The sequence below is a fragment of the Poecilia reticulata genome, chromosome 9 (genome assembly GCF_904066995.2).
Source record: "Poecilia reticulata chromosome 9, P_reticulata-male-v2, whole genome shotgun sequence".
Lineage (NCBI taxonomy): Eukaryota > Metazoa > Chordata > Actinopteri > Cyprinodontiformes > Poeciliidae > Poecilia > Poecilia reticulata.
The window spans coordinates 27,129,318-27,152,236 of record NC_088838.1 but is presented as its reverse complement, the minus strand read 5'-3'; the positions used below and the strand labels follow the sequence as shown (position 1 = coordinate 27,152,236).

At 35.8% G+C, this 22,919-nt stretch overlaps 1 protein-coding gene across 1 annotated transcript in view; it reads right to left on the bottom strand.

The window, feature by feature from the left end:
• Positions 1-22,919, bottom strand: part of LOC103469947 (transmembrane protein 132B) — a 243,194-nt gene that overhangs the window by 93,753 nt on the left and 126,522 nt on the right. The window contains exon 6 of the mRNA XM_008418032.3: positions 3,268-3,408. Coding sequence (XP_008416254.2) covers positions 3,268-3,408 — 141 coding nt within the window. The remainder of the gene's footprint in view (positions 1-3,267; positions 3,409-22,919) is intronic.

Genomic DNA, 22,919 nt, shown 5'->3' with positions numbered 1-22,919 from the left:
ACACATTCACTGATATAAAGGCTGTGATTCTCCCTGTCATGCATGAGACGCTGCTTGCATATTCTGCACAAGCCTTTACTGAGGTTAAAAATGGTCTAGAGTTGAAAACGTTGGCTTCATTTCTTCCTGCAGACTTTATTTTTTTGATGTGTGACAGTTGCTTCTTTGAAAGTACATGCATGTACACAGTGAATGTACAAAACCTGTGCTTATTCACAGGCTAGTACAAAAAAAACCCTGAATGTCTTTAGATTTGCTGAATTCAAAACCCGACTTCTTAGGTGACACTTAGTGTTGCTTTGAAGAAGGCAATTTGCACCTCGCCTCTGGACTTAAATGACTATAACTTCATGTTTTTTGACAGGTTTTATCGATTTTTGGAAATGCAAACATTACAGTTCCAGACTCTTTATTTTTTAAAGATGTTTTTATACAAGATTTTTTATTTTTTTTGGTGTGAATAGGTTTTTTCTGATCTTGTCAAGTTAATGTTTCCCTCTGCTTTAATCCTGCTTTCATCCTGGATTCACTGACATGTGCAGGATTTTCATTTGTTCTAAATAAAAATATCTTATTTATACACACCTGTCTCATAACCTGGACTGCATTTAAATCCCCAGACCACCATTGCACAACATACTGATCAGATATAACATTATTTGTATAATATGTTGATCCCCACTTTTGTACAAAAATAGCTCTCACTTATTGATATACTGACTCTAAAACACCTCTGTAAGTCTTCTGGTATCTAGCACCAAGATCTTAGCAGCATCCTGTAGAGTTGTTTGTCAAGCACATCCTAAAGATTGCGATTAGATTGAGATCAGGGCAACTCATTGGATTCAAACTCATTGTTGTACTCCTCAAATCATTCTTGACCCATTTTTGCCCTGTGGGGGAGCGCATTGTCCTTCTGAAAGAGGCCACAGCCACCAGGGATTACTGCTTCTATTTATGGATGTTCGCCGTCTGCAACAGTGCTTGGGTAGGTGGTACATCTCACCTTACTATTCACATGAATGACAGGGCATGGTGCATCCCTGTGCCATGAGTTCCCCAGAAAATCATTGCACATGCACCCTGTGATCCACGTGGTGCAGAAATAAAACATGTTTCATCAGAACAGATCACCTTCTGTTGTTCTGTGAACCAGTTCCAAATCTCACTTGCCTATAGTACATTCCTTTGATCAGGAGTCAGGATACCATGACAGCCTGAGCTAACTAGCTGCATGCACAACAAACTTAGATTCACTGTGTAGTCTGAGACTTTTCAGTTAGAACCAGCAATAACAGCAATTTGAGCCACAGCAGTTATTCTATTGGATCAAACCACATAGACCAACCCTGCACTCCTTACCTCCAAGACTTCAATTCATGACACAAGTAGTTTATTTATCACATGTTTAGTTATACATATACAACTTGCAGTGAAAGGCTTTTCTTAAACAATCCTACATCTTTTCCAAAAATGCTAATTTATTTATACTTGCTCGTTTGTTTTGTTTTGTTTTTTTGGGGGGGTTTTTTGCGTCTAGCATTAACTTGAACTCAAAATCTTCACTGGCTACCTATATATCATGAAGAGACAATCAGTGTCCCCTCCCCAGTGCTCATAATGTTTTTATTTGATTGATATACAAGCCTGCTTAAAGTTGCTCTGCTTTTTTTTCCACCTCTGCCTCTTTTAGATCACTCGTTGCTGCTGGTGCTGTCCATCACTGAAGGACAGACGTGGCTAACGGCTAGCTAAGTAGCGGTAATTGAGCTGGAGTCTAGCAATGACCGCTTCATGGAGAGGAAAGTCATTATCCCCACCGGTTTAAACGAATGAATAAAAGAAACTGACGAAACAGAAAAGATGGCAATGAAACAGACATGAAGGGCAGCCAAAACGATAGGACAAATGCACTGAATGAAAAGAGAAATGATGACCAGGATACAGAAAAAAAAACTCTTATCACATGTCTACCAGGTACAAAAATATGACAATTTTGTATTGTAAAGACTGTTTTGTATTATGCAACATTAGTAGGAAAAGCACTAAAAATATTGGAGAAAGTGCATTCATTTTAATATAAGTTTTCCAAAGTACAATTAAAACTGCCAGCAAAAATTTCAGGCGAAGTAAAATTAAAAGCTACTAAAATAAAATGTGCCTCAAGTTTACTCTGTTTAAGAGAAATAATGTTTATTCCCCAGTGTAATGTGTAAAAATGTGCTATGGAAGTTCAAATGTGTGAAAATCAACTATTGTCATGTTTCTGAAGTATGTCTGCCACTTTTGTTGCACTTCTAATTTGAACTGAGCCCATAGTGTTCATCTCTATTAGGAGGAGTCAACTGCTGATTTATATAAATTATTTTTTTTCTATTCTCTGGTTAGGGATCAATCTGGGATTAAATGCTAATTCAATCTTCCAGCATCCAGTTAATTATTAGTCAAATTACTAAAAATCAAGTCAAGCATTCAGCAAACAGAAGTGAGTGAATCATGATGCTCACTGACAGAGCTGTGACTGCCTAGCATAACGTAGCCTGGATTTAGGTACACTATCATTTTAAATGTATAAAAAGTGTGATTTACATAAAGCATTATGTTAAAACAAATGCACAACTTTAATAAATGTATCTAAACCAATTGAGCACCATCAACACATTTAGACTATTTAATTTATACCCAAGTTATTTCAGAACAAGATCCTCTCCTGCTGTCTGTTTCACAGTTTATGCCTTATTTAAAATTTGCATTTGGAAGTTTCAAAAACACTTTGAAGCTTAAAAAAACCCCTTTATTTCTCAACCAGATACAAACTTTGAAGCATCAGTTGTTTGTAGTGTTTTGAATTTTTGCATCTTTTTTGTATTGTTAAAGTTTAACTGAGTGCAATGACTCAATTACATAAATACTAGTAAATACCAGCTGCAATGGTTAAAATAAAGATCAGTCATAACTCCTTTGAAGCTCAGACCCAGGCTCCGTTTTGTCGTTGACTCTCAAGTCCCGTTTGATTTTGCACCCTTATCATTCCCTTTTTTTCTTCAGAATGTTTATTTAAATAAACCGACCCCATAACACAACTGAGACATGATATTATTACGTGCTGGCCCGTATGATTCTCATGGCCTCCAAGTGGAATATTCAAATGCCCTTTTCATGTATTCTCTGCACCCACAAATGCTTTTCGAAGCAATAGACACAGGAGGGGCTGCTTGACAGGGAAATTCTGGAAAAAAGGAATGGTTACGTGAGCTTCAGTTCTACCTCTCGGCTGTGGAGGAGGCCTTTCTTTGACAATCCACTGCCAACGAACTGCTTCCCGGTGCCATTTCCTGTTTGATCTCCCACGCGACGAGGTTGCTGGGTTTCACAGCGAGGAAGTTGATGCCTGGCTGGAACCTCACCCTACAGCGGGAAAGACAAGGATAAGAAACAGAACGGGAGAAGAAATGGAAAGCAAGGTTAATCTAAAGTTCACATAAGCACATTATAAACAAAGGAACCGCGGTATTACTGTGACAGTTTAAAGCGGGGATTGGTTAAAAATTCAATCTGCTTTGCTTGGAGTTTCCTCGCCCTGCTTTTCGCTCTGATTTTCTTTGATCTCCAATATGTGCCAGACTTTCTTGGTATAAAATGTCTTTTAAAATTGATTCTCACAACATGAATCTGCCTCCCACGGAGCTCTTTGGAGGGAAAAGAAAAAGGTGTGACAGGAAGAAGGCAATGGAGTGACAGGAGAAGCTCTTATGAAAGTAATTTTTTTTTTTTTTACCAGAATAATGCCTGAACAGAATGAACAGAATACGCTGAACTAGAGATTAGCTTATCTCTACTCATTAGGATTAATATGTTTTGTTTTGTTTTTGGTGTGTAGCTACCCTTATCGAGTGTTCCCATATTAATCTACATTTGCATTTGTTTTATTCGTCCGTTTTCATATCTTTTATTATTACCCCTCTTCTTACTTTATTTCCCATCCTTCTTTTTCTCAATTACATCATTTCCCTCTTTTTAATCTCATTTTCTTCCAAACTCATTCTCCTTATTTACCACTTTCTTTTGAAACCTCCTTGTTAAGCAGGTTTACTTTAATCTCCATGATTTTCTTCTCAAACCTTTTCTCTTCTGTATCCTTTCCTCCTTCTGTTCCAGTTGTCCTCCTTCCACATGATTCCCTTGCTAATCTCACTACTTTATTTTCCTTACCAGGTCTCCTCTTTCATCTGTTCTTTTCTTCGACTTCTTATTCTCCTCCTTCTCTTCCAAGTGTCTCTTCAGTCTTTCATCCTTTCCTCTGTGACTTTCTTCTTTTCCTTACCCATTTACTTCCCTTAAGTCCTGCATTTGCCCCTCCAGGACCCTTCAGTCTTGGAGCATCCTGTTATTCATATCTCAATTTGCTTTCTCTCTTTCATTCAATCATTACTTCCTTCTAATCTGTCCTGGTGTGTTTTGCTCTATTTATCAGCTTGACAAGACCCTCCCTCAGTTTATCAACACAATGTCTAACTATGCACAGAGACACACACTCCCTGCTTTTCTCATTAGCAGAAATACAAAACAATATCATTGCTAACATAATGAAGAATAAAGTGTTTTGTTTTTTTCAAGTGGGCAAAACACAACTGAAAAAGTTCAGAATTAACCTTTAAAATTTCCCAAGCTTAGATTTGTATGGAAAATGCAAAACAAATGCAGTGATGTTCACACTTTTTAAAATTGCCAAACCACACCTTGACGGGATTTTGGTTGTAAAAAAGTTGCATGTTTATACAATTTTAAATTCAGGTTGAACTGCCCTGAACTAGGTCTAAAATATCAAAATAAGCAGTAAGTCAGCTGCTCTTTAGACCTGTTGCAAAATACTACTACCAATAACTGCATGATTTTAGGAAAATAATTGTTATTGCTAGTGTCTTTGTGCTTTGAGTTCAGAGGAATCACTGACCACAGATAAAAAGTCTATTACCATTTCAACTTAAAAACTTGGTTCTGGGTAATATCTGCAGCTTTGGCAAAAAAAAAAAAAATTCTTTTATTAAATTTACTCCTTTACCAGACCTTCACCTTCTGAAATACTACTTGTTTAATGTTATGGTGCATGAAACAAATAATATCACCAATTATTGTATTTGTACGTGTCATCCAGGCTTTTCTTTGACATGTGATATGCGATGGAGCAATCCTACCAATATTCACAAACTGAATTGTGAAAGAATTGATTTAGTCTGTAGAGTAGTCCATTCTTTTTTTTTGTCAAATCAGAGTTAGTGCAGAAATAGAGCTGGTCCAAGTTTGTCCAAATGGCACAAAAGCTGTGAAATAGTCTATCAAATGATTCCCCAGTGGGAAGCCAATTTTAGTATTGTGGTTTTTCATGCGGTTTATAAGCTCCAAATGCTACTGAAGATGGTTTTTACTTCAAAATGTTATAAAAACTCAAACTATTATAAAAAATGAGTCCCTGAAACCCTGAAAGAACATAATGCTATACATCTTGCCACCCATTAAAAGGAACAGATCTTGTACATGTGCCATAAAAGGTTTCTATGCTTGTACTTTTGAGTTGATTTTAATCAGAATGCTTTTTTGACATAGTAGAACAATGTGTGAATGAAAAAAAGTCCTATGGATTTATCTTGAAATAAGATGAGAAGTTAGATGGCTCAAAAATATATTTGTTTTTTAAAGAATTATGCTTTGGTAAAAACAGATTCAAAAAGAAGAAGAGGGAAAAAAAAACATTTGTCTTTTTCCATTGTAGCAGCACAGTTGAAAACCGCAAACGACTCCTCTAAGTATGCAAGAGCCTTTTTATAATTTAACAGCTAAATGTTAGAGAATTTCCACAAACCTCTTTGGGATTGTTCCAAGATGAACATCTCCGTCTCCTGAATTCTCTCTCATTTTACCTCCCCAGCCTTTAATATTCATCCCTCTCTCTTTTCAGTTCTCTGTCTTTTGTTCACGTGTCTGTCCTTCGTATCCAACATAGAGTTTAAGAAAAATGTACTTGAAAGTATAACATCAGTACAATGTGAATAAAAATGTGTATGCAAAGCTATTTTCTTTAAATGTAAGATGCACTGAAAGCAATATAAATCATATGCATAATTTATAGGTATATAAAACAAAATACAGTAGAAAATGTAGTCTTTGAAACAGGTATAGCAAAAATAAGTGCTGCGGTAGTTAAAAACGTAACAGAATATAGTCATTCAGAATGTGTCCCAGTTTGATCAACCTATTAAACCACATCTTGTTATCTAACACCCAACTCCAAACCCATTAAACAGAACAAAAAAAAAAAGAATGACTGACAGTTCAAACTGCATTCTGACAAACAAACACTGAAAAATGTCTAAAAAGTCTAAAAATCAATTCAGATTCCACTCACCAGAACAGAATCATAGTTTGCATAATCCAAATAATTACATTTGCCATTTTCATATTCTGATCCCTGAACACTAATGCAGAAATATCTCAGATGTTAGGTGTACAACAGGAGACAATGGAGTCAGTGTTTGCAGATAATGACAATGCAGCGTTATCCCTTTTAAACAGTTAACAAGTGCATTAAACACTTGTTAAAATTTGTAGAATATGTGAAACTAGAAAGTAGCACAGATACATTTGTAAATTTAGGTGAAAAAGTGAAAAGCATAAAGAGTAACACGACTGTCCTGCAGTCTTTGAGTCAAGTTTAGACGGTACAGTATATCCCTTCGTGTGTATGTGGGTGTCATTCAGCAGACCAAATGATGGACAGGGCTGAATCCCTAAGCTGCCTCTGTCAGATCTGTGTACAGCAAGAGAGCCTGACAAGTGTGAGTGTTTTTTACTCGATCAGTTTTTTGGTAATACAGGAAGACAAGTTAACTTCTCCCTGTTCTCTCTTCCTCTCCCTCTCACTGTGCCTTGTTCACCCCCCTCTGTATTTACCAGCCTCTGTTGCATTTTTCCTGACAGCAATGCTCCTCTGTCTGGGAACTGTGTGATAGATTCCTAACACACACTGTCTGCCAAATTAACAGCTCCTAGCAGCTCATATTTACAGGCATCCGTTCTTTCATTCTCACTCACAAAATCAACATCAGAAGGAAAATGTTTTTTTTTTTTTGTTTTGTTTTTACAATTAACAAGGCTCACATTCTGCTCTGATCAGAGAGTCAGTTTTTTCGGTGTTGGTCAATGAGTAGCAATTCAGACAACTGTCTTTATTTCAGAGCTGTGTCTTGCTTATGGACACTTCAATGTTAGTTTTGCATTTGAAAAAAATGAGATTTGAAAGAAGATAAGTCACTTATCTGTTTCTAATTTTTCATTTTTCTTTTTTGTTGTTCTTATAGAGTCATGTTAATTCTACAATGAAATAAATGTTCCTTTTTATTTCCTTGAATCAAGCCACTTCTGATATGGAGGCAAAGCAAAAAATAAAATAATAATAACAACTGAATGTTCCTTAGTGGTCCAAAGTCCATTTCTCAGATTAAGAAACTGTAACTGAATGCAATAAGTTTTATTTTGTAATCTATTTATGCTGCATTGCTACCCATACGTATTTACTCCCCAAACCTGGGCGACAGAAAAGGCCACGCAACATCTGTAATGGAAAATAAACTTAATTGGCCTTGTTGAGTACAAGATCAAATTGTTTTGGTAAAAATGTTTCCAACTCAGTAACAAGAGAAACAAATTGGGTCTACAAAGACAAGTTGAATGTGAATGTTGAGATCAGTATTTAAACTGACAGGAAACCAAATAATTTGAGCAAGGACAGGAAAAAAAGGTTTGGCTAAAATAGAAAGTTTTTCATATCAAATTATTCTTCCCAATTCTGTCCTTCAAATGCACTTCAAATACATATTCCAGCCTAATAAAATAGTCCCAAGAAATTACAATTGTAGGAACTAAAGGTGGCACAGTGGCTCAGTTGGTAGAGCTGTTGCCTTGCAGCAAGAAGGTTCTGGGTTCGATTCCCGGCCCCGGTCTTTCTGCATAGAGTTTGCATGTTCTCCCTGTGCATGCGTGGGTTTTCTCCGGGTACTCCGGTTTCCTCCCACAGTCCAAAAACATGACTGTCAGGTTAATTGGCCTCTCCAAATTGTCCCTAGGTGTGAGTGTGCATGGTTGTGTGTCCTGTGTGTCTCTGTGTTGCCCTGCGACAGACTGGCGACCTGTCCAGGGTGAACCCCACCTCTCGCCCGGAACGTTGGCTGGAGATGGGCACCAGCACCCCTCCCGACCCCACTGAGGGACAAGGGTGTAAAGAAAATGGATGGATGGAAATGGAACTAAAGAAAGAGCTTAAGTATTCACACATATTTGTTCTTCAGAAACACACAACCAAGAATCCGAAGATGATTTGAACTTATGTCACATATATGAGTAAATAAATTCAGTGATAATTCAGTTTCTATGAGGAAAAGCTGACGGTAAAGGGAAAAACTTATATTCTAAAAAGCAAACAGATGGGAAAAAGTTGAGAGAAAAGACTATGAAAAAACATTGTAATTAAATTGGACTGCAATAATGCTTTATTAAAACTCAGATTGCATTTAAAATTTTATGATTGTTGCAAAAAAGAAATCCCGTTGAGGTCTGAGCAGTCATAATGTTAAATATTTGAAATAAGAGATGGTCAGATGCAACCCAGATGCCTTAAAAATGCCTAAAAAAATAGTAATTTTTTAAAGCATGGCCATAAACTGGAAATCAGACACTGATATTACTACCCATGATGAAGAATTATATTTCCTCAAAGTGTTTAAACTTAGCCTAATACATGGGTGTGCTCACTTCCCTTCAACTGTTTAAGCAAAAAGGTGATAAAAACTAATTTGGAGTGTAACTGATAGATGTCTGTCTGTCAGACTTTGAACTCTTTAGAATAAACAGCTGATATCTTGTTTTAATTACTTTTTTAAAAGACAACCTTCAGTATTACACTGATAACCAGAGGTTTATGATAAATACTCCTCTTACTTTATCCATATGCACTATATTATAAGAATCCCTTGACTTAAATTAAATAAAAATGTGTGGCAAACTCAAATACTTGAGTAAATCTCTCATCAAACCATAAATCCTTATTGCCTTAGAACTCTGTTTAAAGCCTGTGGGCTTAAAGAGGCTAAAAACTGACTGAGAGCCTCTGCAAGAATAACTGAAAAGACTTGGTAAGAAAATCAAGTCATTTGAATCATTTCACAAGTTGGCAAACACATTTACAAGTAAAACAGAACAGAATGGTTTAAGCTCTGCAAGTTAATTTTTCTAATCAATAAACAGCAGCTTGAAACCAATAATGTGTCCTAAATTCACTTTGTGGGGAAATTTGTATCCCCACAAAGTGTAGGGGTGACTGTGGCTCTGTGGGTAGAGTAGTCGTCTTGCAATCAGAAGGTTGTAGGTTTGATTCCAGCTTCCTCCTGCCACATGTCGATGTGCCCCTGGGCACCCAACCCTAAGTTGCCTACCGAGCTGCGTAACGGTGTGAGCGTTTGTCAGTGGGAATGGGTGAATGTGACTCTAGTGCAAAGGGCTTTGAGTGGTCAAAAATGATTGGATAAAGTGCTATATAAGTTCAGTCCATTTACATTTTAGTTTTATTGTAGATTAATCAGCAAAATTAATTGTACATTATTAGATATGTGAATGCTCATAAATTAAAATGCCAACAACAGAATAATTTAGATAACAGATGCATCCTATACTTCTTTAGAAGTAAAACATTTATATTTTCAGTTTATCTAGGTCTGAATTTTCATATTCATTTCCTCTATTCTTTAATTTGCCTTGGTCCAAAACTTTCTTTGCACATTATGACTGATTATTTTTTGGTCCATATGCCAAGTTCAGCACAGACTAACACTTTATTAGCACTTTATTAATAACAATTCTTTTTTTCATATGGCCTTCTCTGCAAATGACTAAGACCTTGGATTCATAACAAGGAAGAGCGGAAAAAGAAAAAATAGAAATAAACAGTTTCTAATGTTGAGTGATTTAAAAATTCACCTTTGCTGCTAAAGGGGTTTAAAACTGAGATTTGCCACTATTCAGCATCATTCTAGTTGGATTTATCTGTACAGCCGTTTAATGGTATGAACAGGTAAATCAAACTACCATTTAAAGCATAATGAAATTATAAAATGACAAAGATTTTCTAATCATGAAGTTTTGTAATCTTTACACATAACTAATTTTGCATTAGTTCTCTTCACTTGCTTCTGTCACATATAGTGACAGAAACAAGTGAAGATCTTCCACTATTTCTTACCCGAAAGATGAATGTCCATGTTGTCTACATAGCTTCAATATTTGCATAATGTTCTACATTTCTCACTTTAACTGAACACAAACATTTTCTCTGAAAATACATAAGTACATTATAATATGTTCATACAGCTTTCTCCTTGAAGTCTCTCTTTTCAGTGACAAACTGCAGAACAAACATTTTCAGAAATTTCTGCTGGCTCAGAAAACACCGTGTATAATTTTAGCTGATGAAATGTGATAAAAGCTCAGAGGTGGCAACATCTAAATATAACAGAATGAAAGCAACAAATATGATTCCGCATGAAAAATGTTCATCATTTCAATTATTTAAAAAAAATGTCAAGAATGCCCAGTAATTAGATTACCCACAACTGATGACAACTCCTAACTTAAAGTGACGGCTGAGGCTGGAGTAACTGAAATGGCAACAAGACAAAGGCAGACTGATCAAATTCAACAAAACAGCTGCTTAGTCCTCAGCAGAAGCTACCTTCACTCAACACGAGTGGCATTCAAATGAGTCAACTGTCAAATCATTAAATCTTGTTTTCAGCTTTTCCTGGTCTTTGAAAGACAGAAGGAAAACAATCTGTTGTGATCAGGACAGTATAAAGTCTCGGGGTTACTTTTTTATGTGTCAAGCTGTCAAGACGATACAAAAGCTGGAAAAAGGGTTTTTCGTGTTATGTTTAACAAATCTTTTGAAAAATGATGTTGGTAAAACAAACTTAATTTTGCATTTCTGAATACTGTTACAAAAATATGTTAAATCAATTTGGGTTTGTATTTAAAACAGTTGTAAACTTTTAAAATCCATTTGATTAAAAATATTTTCTACTAGGTTATTGATACAGATCAAAAAGAAACAGATTTTTGTATGCAGAACCATTAGGTATCATCATTGTCATTGTATTACATGCCATTCAAATGTTATTACATTTTATTTTACTTTGATTTATTTGGACTCCTTTCTTTTCCTTTTAAAGTTTGTTATTGTTTCTTTTCTTTCAATTCACTTTCTGCTTGAGTTTGGAATTATGTTTGCTCATCTCCAAACCTTCCTCTTCCAATAAATATATCAGAGAAAAATGAATATAAAATAAAACAACTTAAATTGTATTTCTCGATTAGGGTTGAAAAAGAAAAAAAGTGCAATCATTAGTTACTGTGCATCTTTTTTGAGAAGTTTGAAAAGAAAAGGAAAAAAAAAACAATTTCCAAGCTGATCTGTTGTTGAAGAGCATTTCCCCGAAAATGTAAAAGGTTGACAAAATAGAAAAAAAAAAAAAAAACTATTTGGAAGAGACTTTACACACGGCATCAGTGGAAAGACTTTAATTGTATGGTTTCTTTTTCTTTTAACACTACTTACAAAAGAAGGTAACATTTTTGAAGTGAGGTTGCACAGATCACTTGTGACCTTTGCATAGTCAAAACAAAACATTGTTAGTTTGGATAATTAGGGAGAGGTTCTCATTTGAGCCTCAAGCTCCACAAAAGAAACCATTTTAAGAGCAAATGTCTGCCTTCTAAAATAAAAGTTTAAAAATGTTATATGTCAACAAACCCAGTTCGCCTGACCTTATTCTGGTCCTAAATTTAATATTTCTCTGATATATTTTCCCACTTAAACCATCTTCTCTTTGTATCTTTGAGCACTTTTGACCCAGTGTTTCTGTGTTTCTCCTGGTCACAGCTCATGGTTACTCACACTGACCCTGTTTCTGCTGGAGCTCTCTGTCCATCAAAGCGTTTTCATTTTTACCATATTTCTGCTCAGTAGATCCAATTCAGTGACTCAATGCAACCTACTAGGCTTCTGTAGATAATTTTTCAACCATATGAGAAAATGCCTTTTGTTGCAATTTAGTGGAGTTGGGATCAAATTGAACCATATCTGCATCTGAATATGATCAAAATTGAATTAGATTTGAATGAATTAGGACCAAATTGACTTCTAAGTAAACGCACATCAATTGGAACTCATCGTCTTGTAAAGCGCCTTGAGTTGACATTTGTCTGTCAACTTTTGTTGTATAATTAATATGAATGTTTACAAAAACACAAAGAATTCAAGATCACACTCTGTCAATGCATTTCTTCCTTAAAAACTTGAACCCTTGTAAACACGAAACTAAACTCTACTGGGACACAAGAGGAAATTATTGCAAATTAATCACAATCTTTAATCCATATCCTCAGTGGATAAATATGAATGCCATAAAGACATCCTTTACATAGTCAATCTCAACAAACAGAATGATTTTGCTCTCACATAGTTAGCACCTATTGGCTTTCACAGGAACCTGGTATTTAATCTGAGGTTTAGCAGCTGTGCAGCATCTGGAAGACAGAGATACATGCTAATTGTTAAAATGCCAAATTAAAAAGAAAGATTGAAACATCTTATATGTAATGTCTTCTTTACTTCTTAGAAGATCTACGGCTGCTTTTTAATAGAGTGTCAAAGTATGACTTACAATGCAATTGTTAAATGCTAAAATGAGGTAAATACATTTTATATCCCTGAGGCACTGAATGACATCTTCTTTACAATTACATAAAAAAGCTAAGGTTTGTTTTATCCAATTGTGTACTGTAAAAACATTTACCATTTCTGCACTTTGTAGCCCACACTACAGATTTTTCTCTAATCTCTATTGTGATTACCATGTTTCATGTTTTGCAGCATGAAGGACTGGTGTACTTCACAAAACAGATGGAATCATGAGGAAAGAACATAGTGAGGAAACATGAAAGCAAACTCTGAAGACATCAGTTAAGACGTTATGGCTAAGATTATTTATAAAATGGAGTGAAGGATGGATAAAAAAATGTCACCACAAAGTTAGTTTCATAGAAATGTTCTTAGGCAAACCAAAAACACAGGTGTATGCCAGAAAGAGTGGCTGACAATCCCAACACATTTATACCATTTCTTTCAGAAGAAATGAGCCAACATTGGCGCAAGTTTCTGTGAGGAGCCGGTGGAGGGACAGTCAGAACGTTTGACCCAAGTCAAAAAGAAATGGCCAAAAAGAAATGTATGCATGTAAATTTCTAAATTAAAAAAAATTAAATAAATCTTGAAAATCACTTGTTCTGACATTTTGGAAACATAAGGTTTGGTAATCCTAACTGGGCTAAAACAAAAAGAAAAAACTAAATTAATATCAGACAGTGAAAAACATATTACTTGTCCTTTAATTATGTGCCTGTAAATATCGAGCTTCCAACTGGATATATTTATGGTCACATCCCCTGTTTTTTTTTTAACTAAGTACCTATGCATTACTGTGAAACAATGTTTGCCTGCTGTTCAAGACGTATTTATTCTACACTTTGATTCTGCCCCTGCATCCTCAACCCCCCAAACGTCGCCACAGAAGCTTCCTTTTTATGTCTCCCTCCCACATCTGTCCTGCAAAGCAATAAAGACTTCTCATTAAGCAGGTTAGATCGTTAAAAAAGCAAAATCAAATGTGCTAAATGTTATAAAAGGACCATTATAAATACAGTTTCAATGCAAATGTTACAATTCTCCCTGATTAGGTTAGGACTGCATGCAGCCTGAGGGTGCTGCCATGGAAATGAAAATCAGCAGGGACTGATTAGCAAATTGACATAAAGCTGCAAACTGGGTTTGTAAGCATAGCTGGATGTATTTCAGAAATTATTGCAATTGATGTACATTCTAAAAATCACATTTTATTCTTACAAGAGCACAGTGGGAGCACTTATTCACTTTTAAATACCTTGCAGCTGACGCACAGGTCTCTGTGACGGCATCACTAAAAGAGGACAAGCTTTGTACTGACCACTTATTTGTAGAAACCACAATTTCTCTTGATGGATGGCAGTAAATGCAGCTGCATTTCACCATACATGTAATTATGCACGAGAACTGAAAATGCTACCTCTGCACAAATTGTATTCAGGACACTGATAATTTAATTTGGAGGGCTTGATGTTTGAGTATTGGTTGCCTTCCCCCCAAAAAATAACTAAATAACCAAAAAATAAAAAGACGCTCTCACATGGAACCTGACCGCCCACTCCTACTTCCCACCACACATGGGATTAGAACAACATATTTCTCAGTAAAGAAATACAGATAATATTGGTAGGTTGCTGGCTGTTGTAGTAGCTTCAGGCTTGTCCTTTGGGCTGCTGTCATAGATTAGCAACATGGCAAGATGAGCTACTGCTCAGGTTTAGCAGGTAGAAGGAGGAGGGTGAGGACAGCCTTCCTGAATTTCCTATGATTTGACCAAAAAAGGCCTCATCTCCTCGCCATGTGCCTCATTCTAAAGTGTAGCATATTTAAAGCCACAGTGAAAGATTTTGACACCAGATTAGGAGTTGTTGCACTGCGTTACTAAAAGAAAGCAGCTGGAAAAATGTGTACAGGCTTTTTAATTAATATTTCTATTTATATTTGTTGCGTTTTTCTTATGTGATTTGTGAAGCACTTTGTGATTTTATCAGTGAAAGGTGCCATTCAAAACCAGGAGCAGCCAAGGTAACATTGATATGGTTGTCTAGATACACCAGAGGGTGCTTTGGTATGCATCACAACAACTGGAAGATTTTGCTGACTAAACAGTCGATGTCCTGGGTAAACCAGATTCGTATGTTCTTTCATTTGCAATAATGTACGTTAAGTGAGACTGCTGTCTCGGAAATGTTTTCTTTTTGGTGGTTTTATGTTTTGGAACTATATACAGTCATTTTAATTGATTGATTTTGTCAATAAGAGGCATGTGGGAGTAGTGATGGCGTTTACACCATGCTCCTAAACTCTGACCTTTATGACTGCCCATCTAATGAGTTGAGAATAATTGCTGTCCTCATACATATAATGAGACTAAATAATACAATAATAAACTTTTACTGGTTTACAGAAAGGACCTTACAAAGTTATATTAAATTGTAATTATTTGTTTTCTAAATACTTGAATATCAGTTTTCTTGTCACTTCTTCATCAACAGTTCTTCAACTGTTCAATTATATCTAACTGAATTTGATTAAAATACATGTAAATGTTTAACACTTACGTTTCCCACTTTATACAAGTTGAAACACATTGAGCTAACATCAATGTTAACATTTATGAATATGTTCTGAAAGAAGCGCTGAAAAGAATTCCTAAAACAAGTTTCTTGAGAGTTGAGACTGATTGATCCTTTCAATGTGAACGGTAGCTCACAAAGCGTGTTAGTACTTCAAACTGGTCAACCCACTGATAATGAAGAATCTGTATAGATGTTATTCCCTGATCCTAAAAGAGAAGAGTAGATGAAATCTCAACAGGTTGACAACAATTCCCAAAACCACTGAGGCCCAAACCTGCCACTGTACAGACAAAAAGCAAAGAAACTGCCTCAACCACTGTTTGGATTTGAAGTATTTTCTTTTAGAAACACAATATCAAACCTACACTAAAACAGAATTCAAAACTAGAACTTCTATTATATGTTGTTAGACGTGTACTTTTGTGCTATTTGATAGTCAAGAAAAATGTTCTATAATGCGGCGGAAATATGTTACTAAAACCTGACAGTGGAAGGTTTTAGTAACATATTTACTAAAATATGTTAGTAAATATTTACTAACATATAACATATTTAGTAGCATATGTTATATATGTTACTATATAACATATATAAATGCTTCAGATGCTTTCACATTTGAATGTGCTATGTGAAAGCATTTGAATGATACAAATGCTATGTGAAAAGAAAGTCAGATTTACATTAATTAATGTATTTGTTAAAAAAACACAGATGCTTCAATTTATAGAACTTCTAGTATTTCCTGTAATGTGATGGAAGAATTTATGTTTTCATTAGTGTGCCAAGGAACCTCCAATTGGTAAATCAGATTTTACAGTTTACATGAGTGACAAATATAACATGGCAGTTTCTCTTGAAAATGGACAAGTTGAGAGAAAATTCAGTTCAAGAAAGTTAGACACCTATAGGTGTCTAACTATCTGCATAAGACAGAAAATAGCAAGAAAATAGACTGTATAATTCAGACTGACTGATAATTATATAAAAAGTTTTAAACTAGAACAGTAACAAGCCAGACTGGATCAGGAGCCATGTTTACAGTATTCACATTCCCAGCATTTCATTGAAACTTCATATGAAAAAGTGGACAATTGTGAAGGGAAAGTTGAAATCTGTTTTTAAACAATGTAAGAAGAAAATCATTGTTGAAAGAAAGACATTATAGATCCAGTTCACAATTTGCCACAATTTAAGGATTTACATTTAAGGAACACAGCAAACCTCTGGAAGAAAATGCTGAGTCAGATAATACTCAAACTGTACTTTCTGGCTTACATGAGAAACTTTACGTTTGGCTGGACTTGACCCTGAACACACCATCTATCGGGCAAAACGTGGTGGCAGAGTTTATGCTATGAGGATTCTTCATTTAACAACGAAAGAATTCCTATCCTATCCTCTCCTTTCCATTTTTATTTTGAGAGTATCTGGTACCGATCAACTTCACCACAAACAAAACAAAACAAAACAAAACTTCTCATCCACATTCACATTTAAGCAAACGGTTCACATCCAGTCAGACCAGCTCTGGCGCATTTTCACAATAACCCTGGCAAATATTGCACATAAATGCACGGGCTCACGAAAGTAAGTCACAGGTCGCCGAGGTAGCAGTTGGCAGAAAAAGCAAACATAAGCACATCAACAAAACCAGCAAACAACAGGTTCCATCCAGAAACATAACTGGGAGCAAGGAGTGGATAATGGAAGGGCAGCTGGAGCTTGAAGTGTGTTTCTGGAAGTGACTGAAACAGCAGTACGTGTCATATCAGGCTGTCGTCCAGAGAGGGCTGCTGTCAGGGAGACTCACACACCTAACACAGATCAACAGAAAGAGGAGGACTGGGTGAAGGCGCTCGTTTCAGCTGGTCTGGGATGTCAGGACACTTTCACAGAGATGAGAAAAGGCTTAACAAGGGAAGGCTAAGAGGGAAGTCGGAAGATATTTGTGCTGAAGAATGAAAATACTTACGGAGCACAAAATCAGCGAAATATGTGACATGCATTACTAAAATACAGATAAATTATAGTTATTATTCATAGACATGCAGGTTGTTTTATTGAAACTTCAAATAATTTTTAGCCTATAAACGCATCATCAAGCTGCATGCATTTTGATACCCTTTCATTGAATTCAATAAAAATCAGATTAAGGTTATGGTCATAGAGGTACCCCAGACTACAGTTTGAAAACTTATTTTAGTGATTTGATGTGAAAACACAGTCTATATATTCACTGCATTCCTAAAAATTGATTTGAATTGTTTTTTTCAATTATTTCTTCCACCCAAAACAAGTAGGATAAGCTACAAAAGTTAATCGCTGATGGTTCACTGAGTGCTGTGTCCAACAATATTAACGGAAAGTTGGAGGGAAAAAGACACGAATCAGAAGTGTGTGCAACCAACAGAGGAGCCTTGAGAAAACTATGATTGTGACTTTTACCTACATGTTATGCCATTCTTATTCTTATTTTCTGATAAACTGAGTTTGAGATTTTCAGTAGCAGATATAATCAAAATGCAACTACATAAAATGTGTCGCACTTTTTGAGTTGAATAAATTTTATGAATTTTTGATTTTATTCAACCCTATTTTGATGCACATTCATGTTTTGATGCATAAACTAATTCATTCATTTTTTGCTACATTCAAAACTACTGTTCCTACCACAGAAACAAACTATTTTTTCTCTTTTATATGTTAAATTTCTTAGAATAAAAACAAATCAATGGACTGAATCAGAATGTTAATCTGGAGAAAATCAGAAATCAATACAAGCCAGGTAATGTCCAGTTGGTGCATATGTATTTATTAATTTATATTCTGTATATCTTTCCAACAAGATAATTAAATTAATTACCAGTAGGCATTCAAACATAAATTGGCCACATCCTCCAATAAACCCCAGCAGATACTAAAAACATCACAAAGACAAAAAAGTAAAACAATAACACGTTGAGACAGGAAATAAAAATAACGGGATAATTTACTAGCAAAAAATTTAATTGCAAGAACATAGTGAACGTGGAAAAAGAAAGAAATGTGCAGAAACAAAACAGGAAGCCTGTGTGACAACAGGTAGAGAATGAAATGACACATCAATTAGGAAAGAAAAGGAAATGACAAAAAAGCTACATTGACCTTTAGGAGCTGAGGAGAAATTAATAAACAAATATGTTTTGTATCACGCCTGTGAATGTGTTGCATGGCCTCAGCTCGACTCCATGCATAGGTACGTCTCTTCTTTAGTTTCTGTATTTGACAGGTGTCTCTGTGCCACCCTGTCTTTCTTTGGTCCAGGTGTTGTGGTGCGATAAGAGCTCCACCCCGACACCTCTTCTCATTCCTCAACCCCAATCCCCTCCATCCTGGCCCGACTGAATCTGCCAAGGCCTCGCAGACAAAACGCTCGTTTCCGCTTCGACAGTCAACTCTTTGGAGCTCATTCAACAAAAACATCCAGTGACTGTTAGAGCGACATTAACTGAAGTTATTAGCAGTGCTGAATCATTTACGCTGCTATATGGACTAAACATCAAAGTGACAAATAGCCATGGTGAAGGCCTAATAGAGAGAGGGAACTGAGGGGCTGGTTCATGCTCTTGATGACTCCTAGGAGGGAAAACCCAGGAAGGAAAAAGTGAGCCATAGTTTACGTCATGCAATAAGAGGTAATCTACTAAAACTGATCTTATTCCAGATGCAGTAAACACATAGTGAATCTTGGTCTGATCACTTTCTGAGTCTAGGCCATGTATAGCTCAACTTTGCAGTCAGATCATTCATAAACACACCTGCAACTGGACGTTGTGAACACTGAATACACGACACAAAACAAAAACGAGCAGAGCGACAGGAACATTGATCCGATATCCTTACACCGCTGAGCTCTACATCCATTTTCACCTTGAGTTAGGGACAAGTTACCAAAATATTTGCCTTTTTGGTCATTTTAGTAAACCTCTGTTTGTTCCATAGTTGTCCAAACTTATACTTCACCCCTGAAACATAAAACTGCTTCTGGTCTGAGGCAACAAATAGTGCAATTTTGACAATGCCATGGGGTCTCTAAAAAACTCACCAAGTGTCCTTTTGACATTGCATTATTGGATGCCAACAGCAAAAGCCCCATATTCTATTTTGGACAGAAAAAGTAAGAAGTTCTTCATTACAGCTTAAGGGAATGAGATATAAAGGCAACACTTTGTTGTAAGCAAAGGAGAAAAAATGTTTCCTTATTCACACAAACACAAGTTGGGACTTGACATATCATTCCTTACCTAAAATCTGGTTTATTCCGCATTTGTATTCCACTTTCACAATCAGATCAGAAAAGCTCCTGATAAGTTTTAAACATCTCAGATGGTTCAGTTAATGTTATCTGTTCAAACATAACCAACATGCTGCCATCCTTAATTACGGCACTGCCGCTCTGGTAGGGGGAGATGTATAACGTCTTACAGCAATTTTTTGTTTCTTTGATTGAAGATCCAACTAAAGGTGATCAAAAACTGACCATTATCTTTACTGTTTCTACTGTTTTTCTTTACAGGAAGTCTAGTCTCTTTTTTGTTTCTAAATGACAGCGGTCTCAGTTACTACCTATTGGTTTTGGACAAATTAGGAAAATAAGAGAACAGAAATGCTATCATTAATTAATTATACCGTTTTCTGATCTAGTAGAAAATCCCTGTGTCTCTCACAGCTTTTTCTCCATACTTCCTAAAATGGTACAGAATATTCGGTAACACTTTATTTGAAGGGGGGTGAAAAAGACTGACATGACACTTTCATAAACATGACATAACACCTGCCATGAACATGAATAAACCTTCATGAATATTTATGACCGTTGTCATAAAGCGTCATTCGGTAAATTATGACACTTTTAATACAAAGTTGACATTATTCAAAATGTCTTTGTTATGACAACTTGACATTAACCAATAAATCATTACTGATATAAATTTGTTAAAAAAGTATTACTGATTGCACTTTGAAAATTAGGTAACTATGTTATTAAAGGTAAAGTTTAAACAGTAATGATTTCTTGGTTATAATTTACCGAATGACACTTTATGACAACAGTCAAATATTCATGAAGGTTTATTCATGTTCATGACAGGTGTTATGTCATGTTTATGACAGTGTCATGTCAGTCTTATTCACCCCCCTTCAAATAAAGTGTTACCGAATATTTTTTTGATATGGGTATTTTATACCCATATCAATATAAATACCCATATCAATTTTATAATCACATCAATACTAGTTTGTGTTGTATTGGTCGCACACTATGATTTATTCTTTTTCAACTGCTCTGCCTGCCATGTTTTACATTTTGCATAACAGTGACTTATTAGTTCTAAGATTGACAACAAAGGATGATTGCTTCCTTATTTAGAGCAAATGGTGCTTGGTGATAAACTTACTTCATAAAAAATTCAGATATATAGAGTTTAATGTTTATTAAGCTTGTCATATTTTTATTAGTTTCCATCTATGGCAACATAAACTGGAAGTGCAATGATGTGATAAAACTTGAACTAAATGCTGACTTTTGTGACTCATTTCACATGTCAACCCACGGTCCACTGTCACACTGAGTATATTAAAAAACTGCCTTAGTGGAACAGACCAACATTTTCTATATCTACAAAAGAGGAGGACTAATGCTGTGCACAGCCACACGCAGGTGGGACCGTTAAAAAAAAACCCAAAATGAAATAGTGTGGAAAACGCTAGTTCCTAAATTTTGTGCTCAGCAATTTCTTGAATAAATAAGTTTAGGGGAGATGTATTACAGATTTAAAACACCAATAAAGCAAAAACAAATAAATAGAGGAAATAAACAACGTCAGCATTTTACACCAGGCCTGTCAAGGACCAGGTTTTTTTTTTATTTCCACAGTGTTCTTCCTGTCAGCTGCTTCCCTGTGAGTGTTGTCTCTTGGCTTGTGGTTTGTCTGTCTGGGGAAGGAGTTTTATTCCATCTACTGCTCCCAATTAATCTACACAAACTGTTTGCTGGTCAAGGTGGTATGTATGCACATACACATACCTTGTATCTGTTCTCTGCTTTCCCCCCCAAATAGTTCAGTTTACAATGGTGAAACTATGGTGACAGAAAAATACAGATCTAGTTTTCCTGATATTTAACTGTCTTAAACTTTCTCCAGTGTTTCATTACATCCTTACTCCTTACTAGTCAAGCTGCTCCTCACAATATCACCCTTGAATAGAAATGTTTGTTCACCTCTTATGCTTTCTGGTCTATTCATCCAAACCTGCTTTGCATTCTTGGTCCACACCGATATTAGTACAACTCAAAAAGCTAGAACATTGTTTCAAAATTGAATATTTCTTGCCAGTCATCTCAGTCTTTGTTGTATTTTTGATGATTGTGGTTCACAGAAAATAAAAACCCAAAATTCAACATCTCAGAAAATTAGAATACGGTGAAAAAGCCCATTAATGAAAACTTAAGGTGCCATCCCGTAATCATCTAATTTACTCAAAACACCTGCAAAGGTTTCCTCTGCCTTTAAACAGGCTGTCGTTCTGTAAGCTACACAGTCACAGTGACTTACTGCTGACTTAGCAGCTGAACTTCTGAACTGCTCCCCAATGGTCACTTAAATTACCAAGTTTTGAGGTTCTGCAGCATGGCAAAGACTCACACCAGTTGCTTTCTGTGAAAGCTCAACAATTTCTAATGGTTTGTAACAAGTTTTACAGAGTAAAGTTCTACAAGACTTATCTGAGGTCCAAAAAAAAAGAAACACCTCCAGTCGAAAAACCAAGAGAGCCTCGACTGATTGTCCACAAACTATCACAACCTCATCGTTTATGGGGTTTGATCACAATTTTAGTAAGAAGACTTCAGTCATAACTAACCCTCCCTCGCCATCTTGTTGTTTTGCCATGATTGACAAATCTGGTTTTATCCTTTTTCTCTACTTTCCTGCTTTCTACCAGGAGCTTAGATTTCTGGGGAATAAAATCAGAGGGTAGCAGTCCAAAAGTAGAGACCAGCAAAAGCAAAAATATTACTAACAAGCTAAACATTTAAAAGAGAAATACAATGAAGCATTGAAGATTTTGAAGGATAGGAACATGAAAAGTAATGTGAAATTTTCTTACATTGATTTATAAAGACATCTACATTATTCTAACCTGTCTTGTTTTTAAGCATAATTTAACACCAAAGTTTGTAAAACCTCAGTCAAATGTGAATGAAGCTCAAATTGATTAGGTGGTGAATTACAAGTAGAGAGAAGCCTGTAAATTTAATTTTCATAGTAATTGGCAATGTTTAGGTCCACTGTGGAAGGTATTGGACTATAAGAATAAACTAACCTAAAGTTTTATCTCTTGTGAGTTGTAATTGAAATCAATGCTTTGAAAGGTAAAAGTATGCAAAAATGGGAGCTTCTCCTCAACATCTATCAACCAGCAGCTTATTTTTTTCCCTGCTGGGGATGGCTTCTGTCACATCTCTAATCTCCCATGTAAGATACTAAATGCTCCATTATGGCCGATTTATGCAAGTT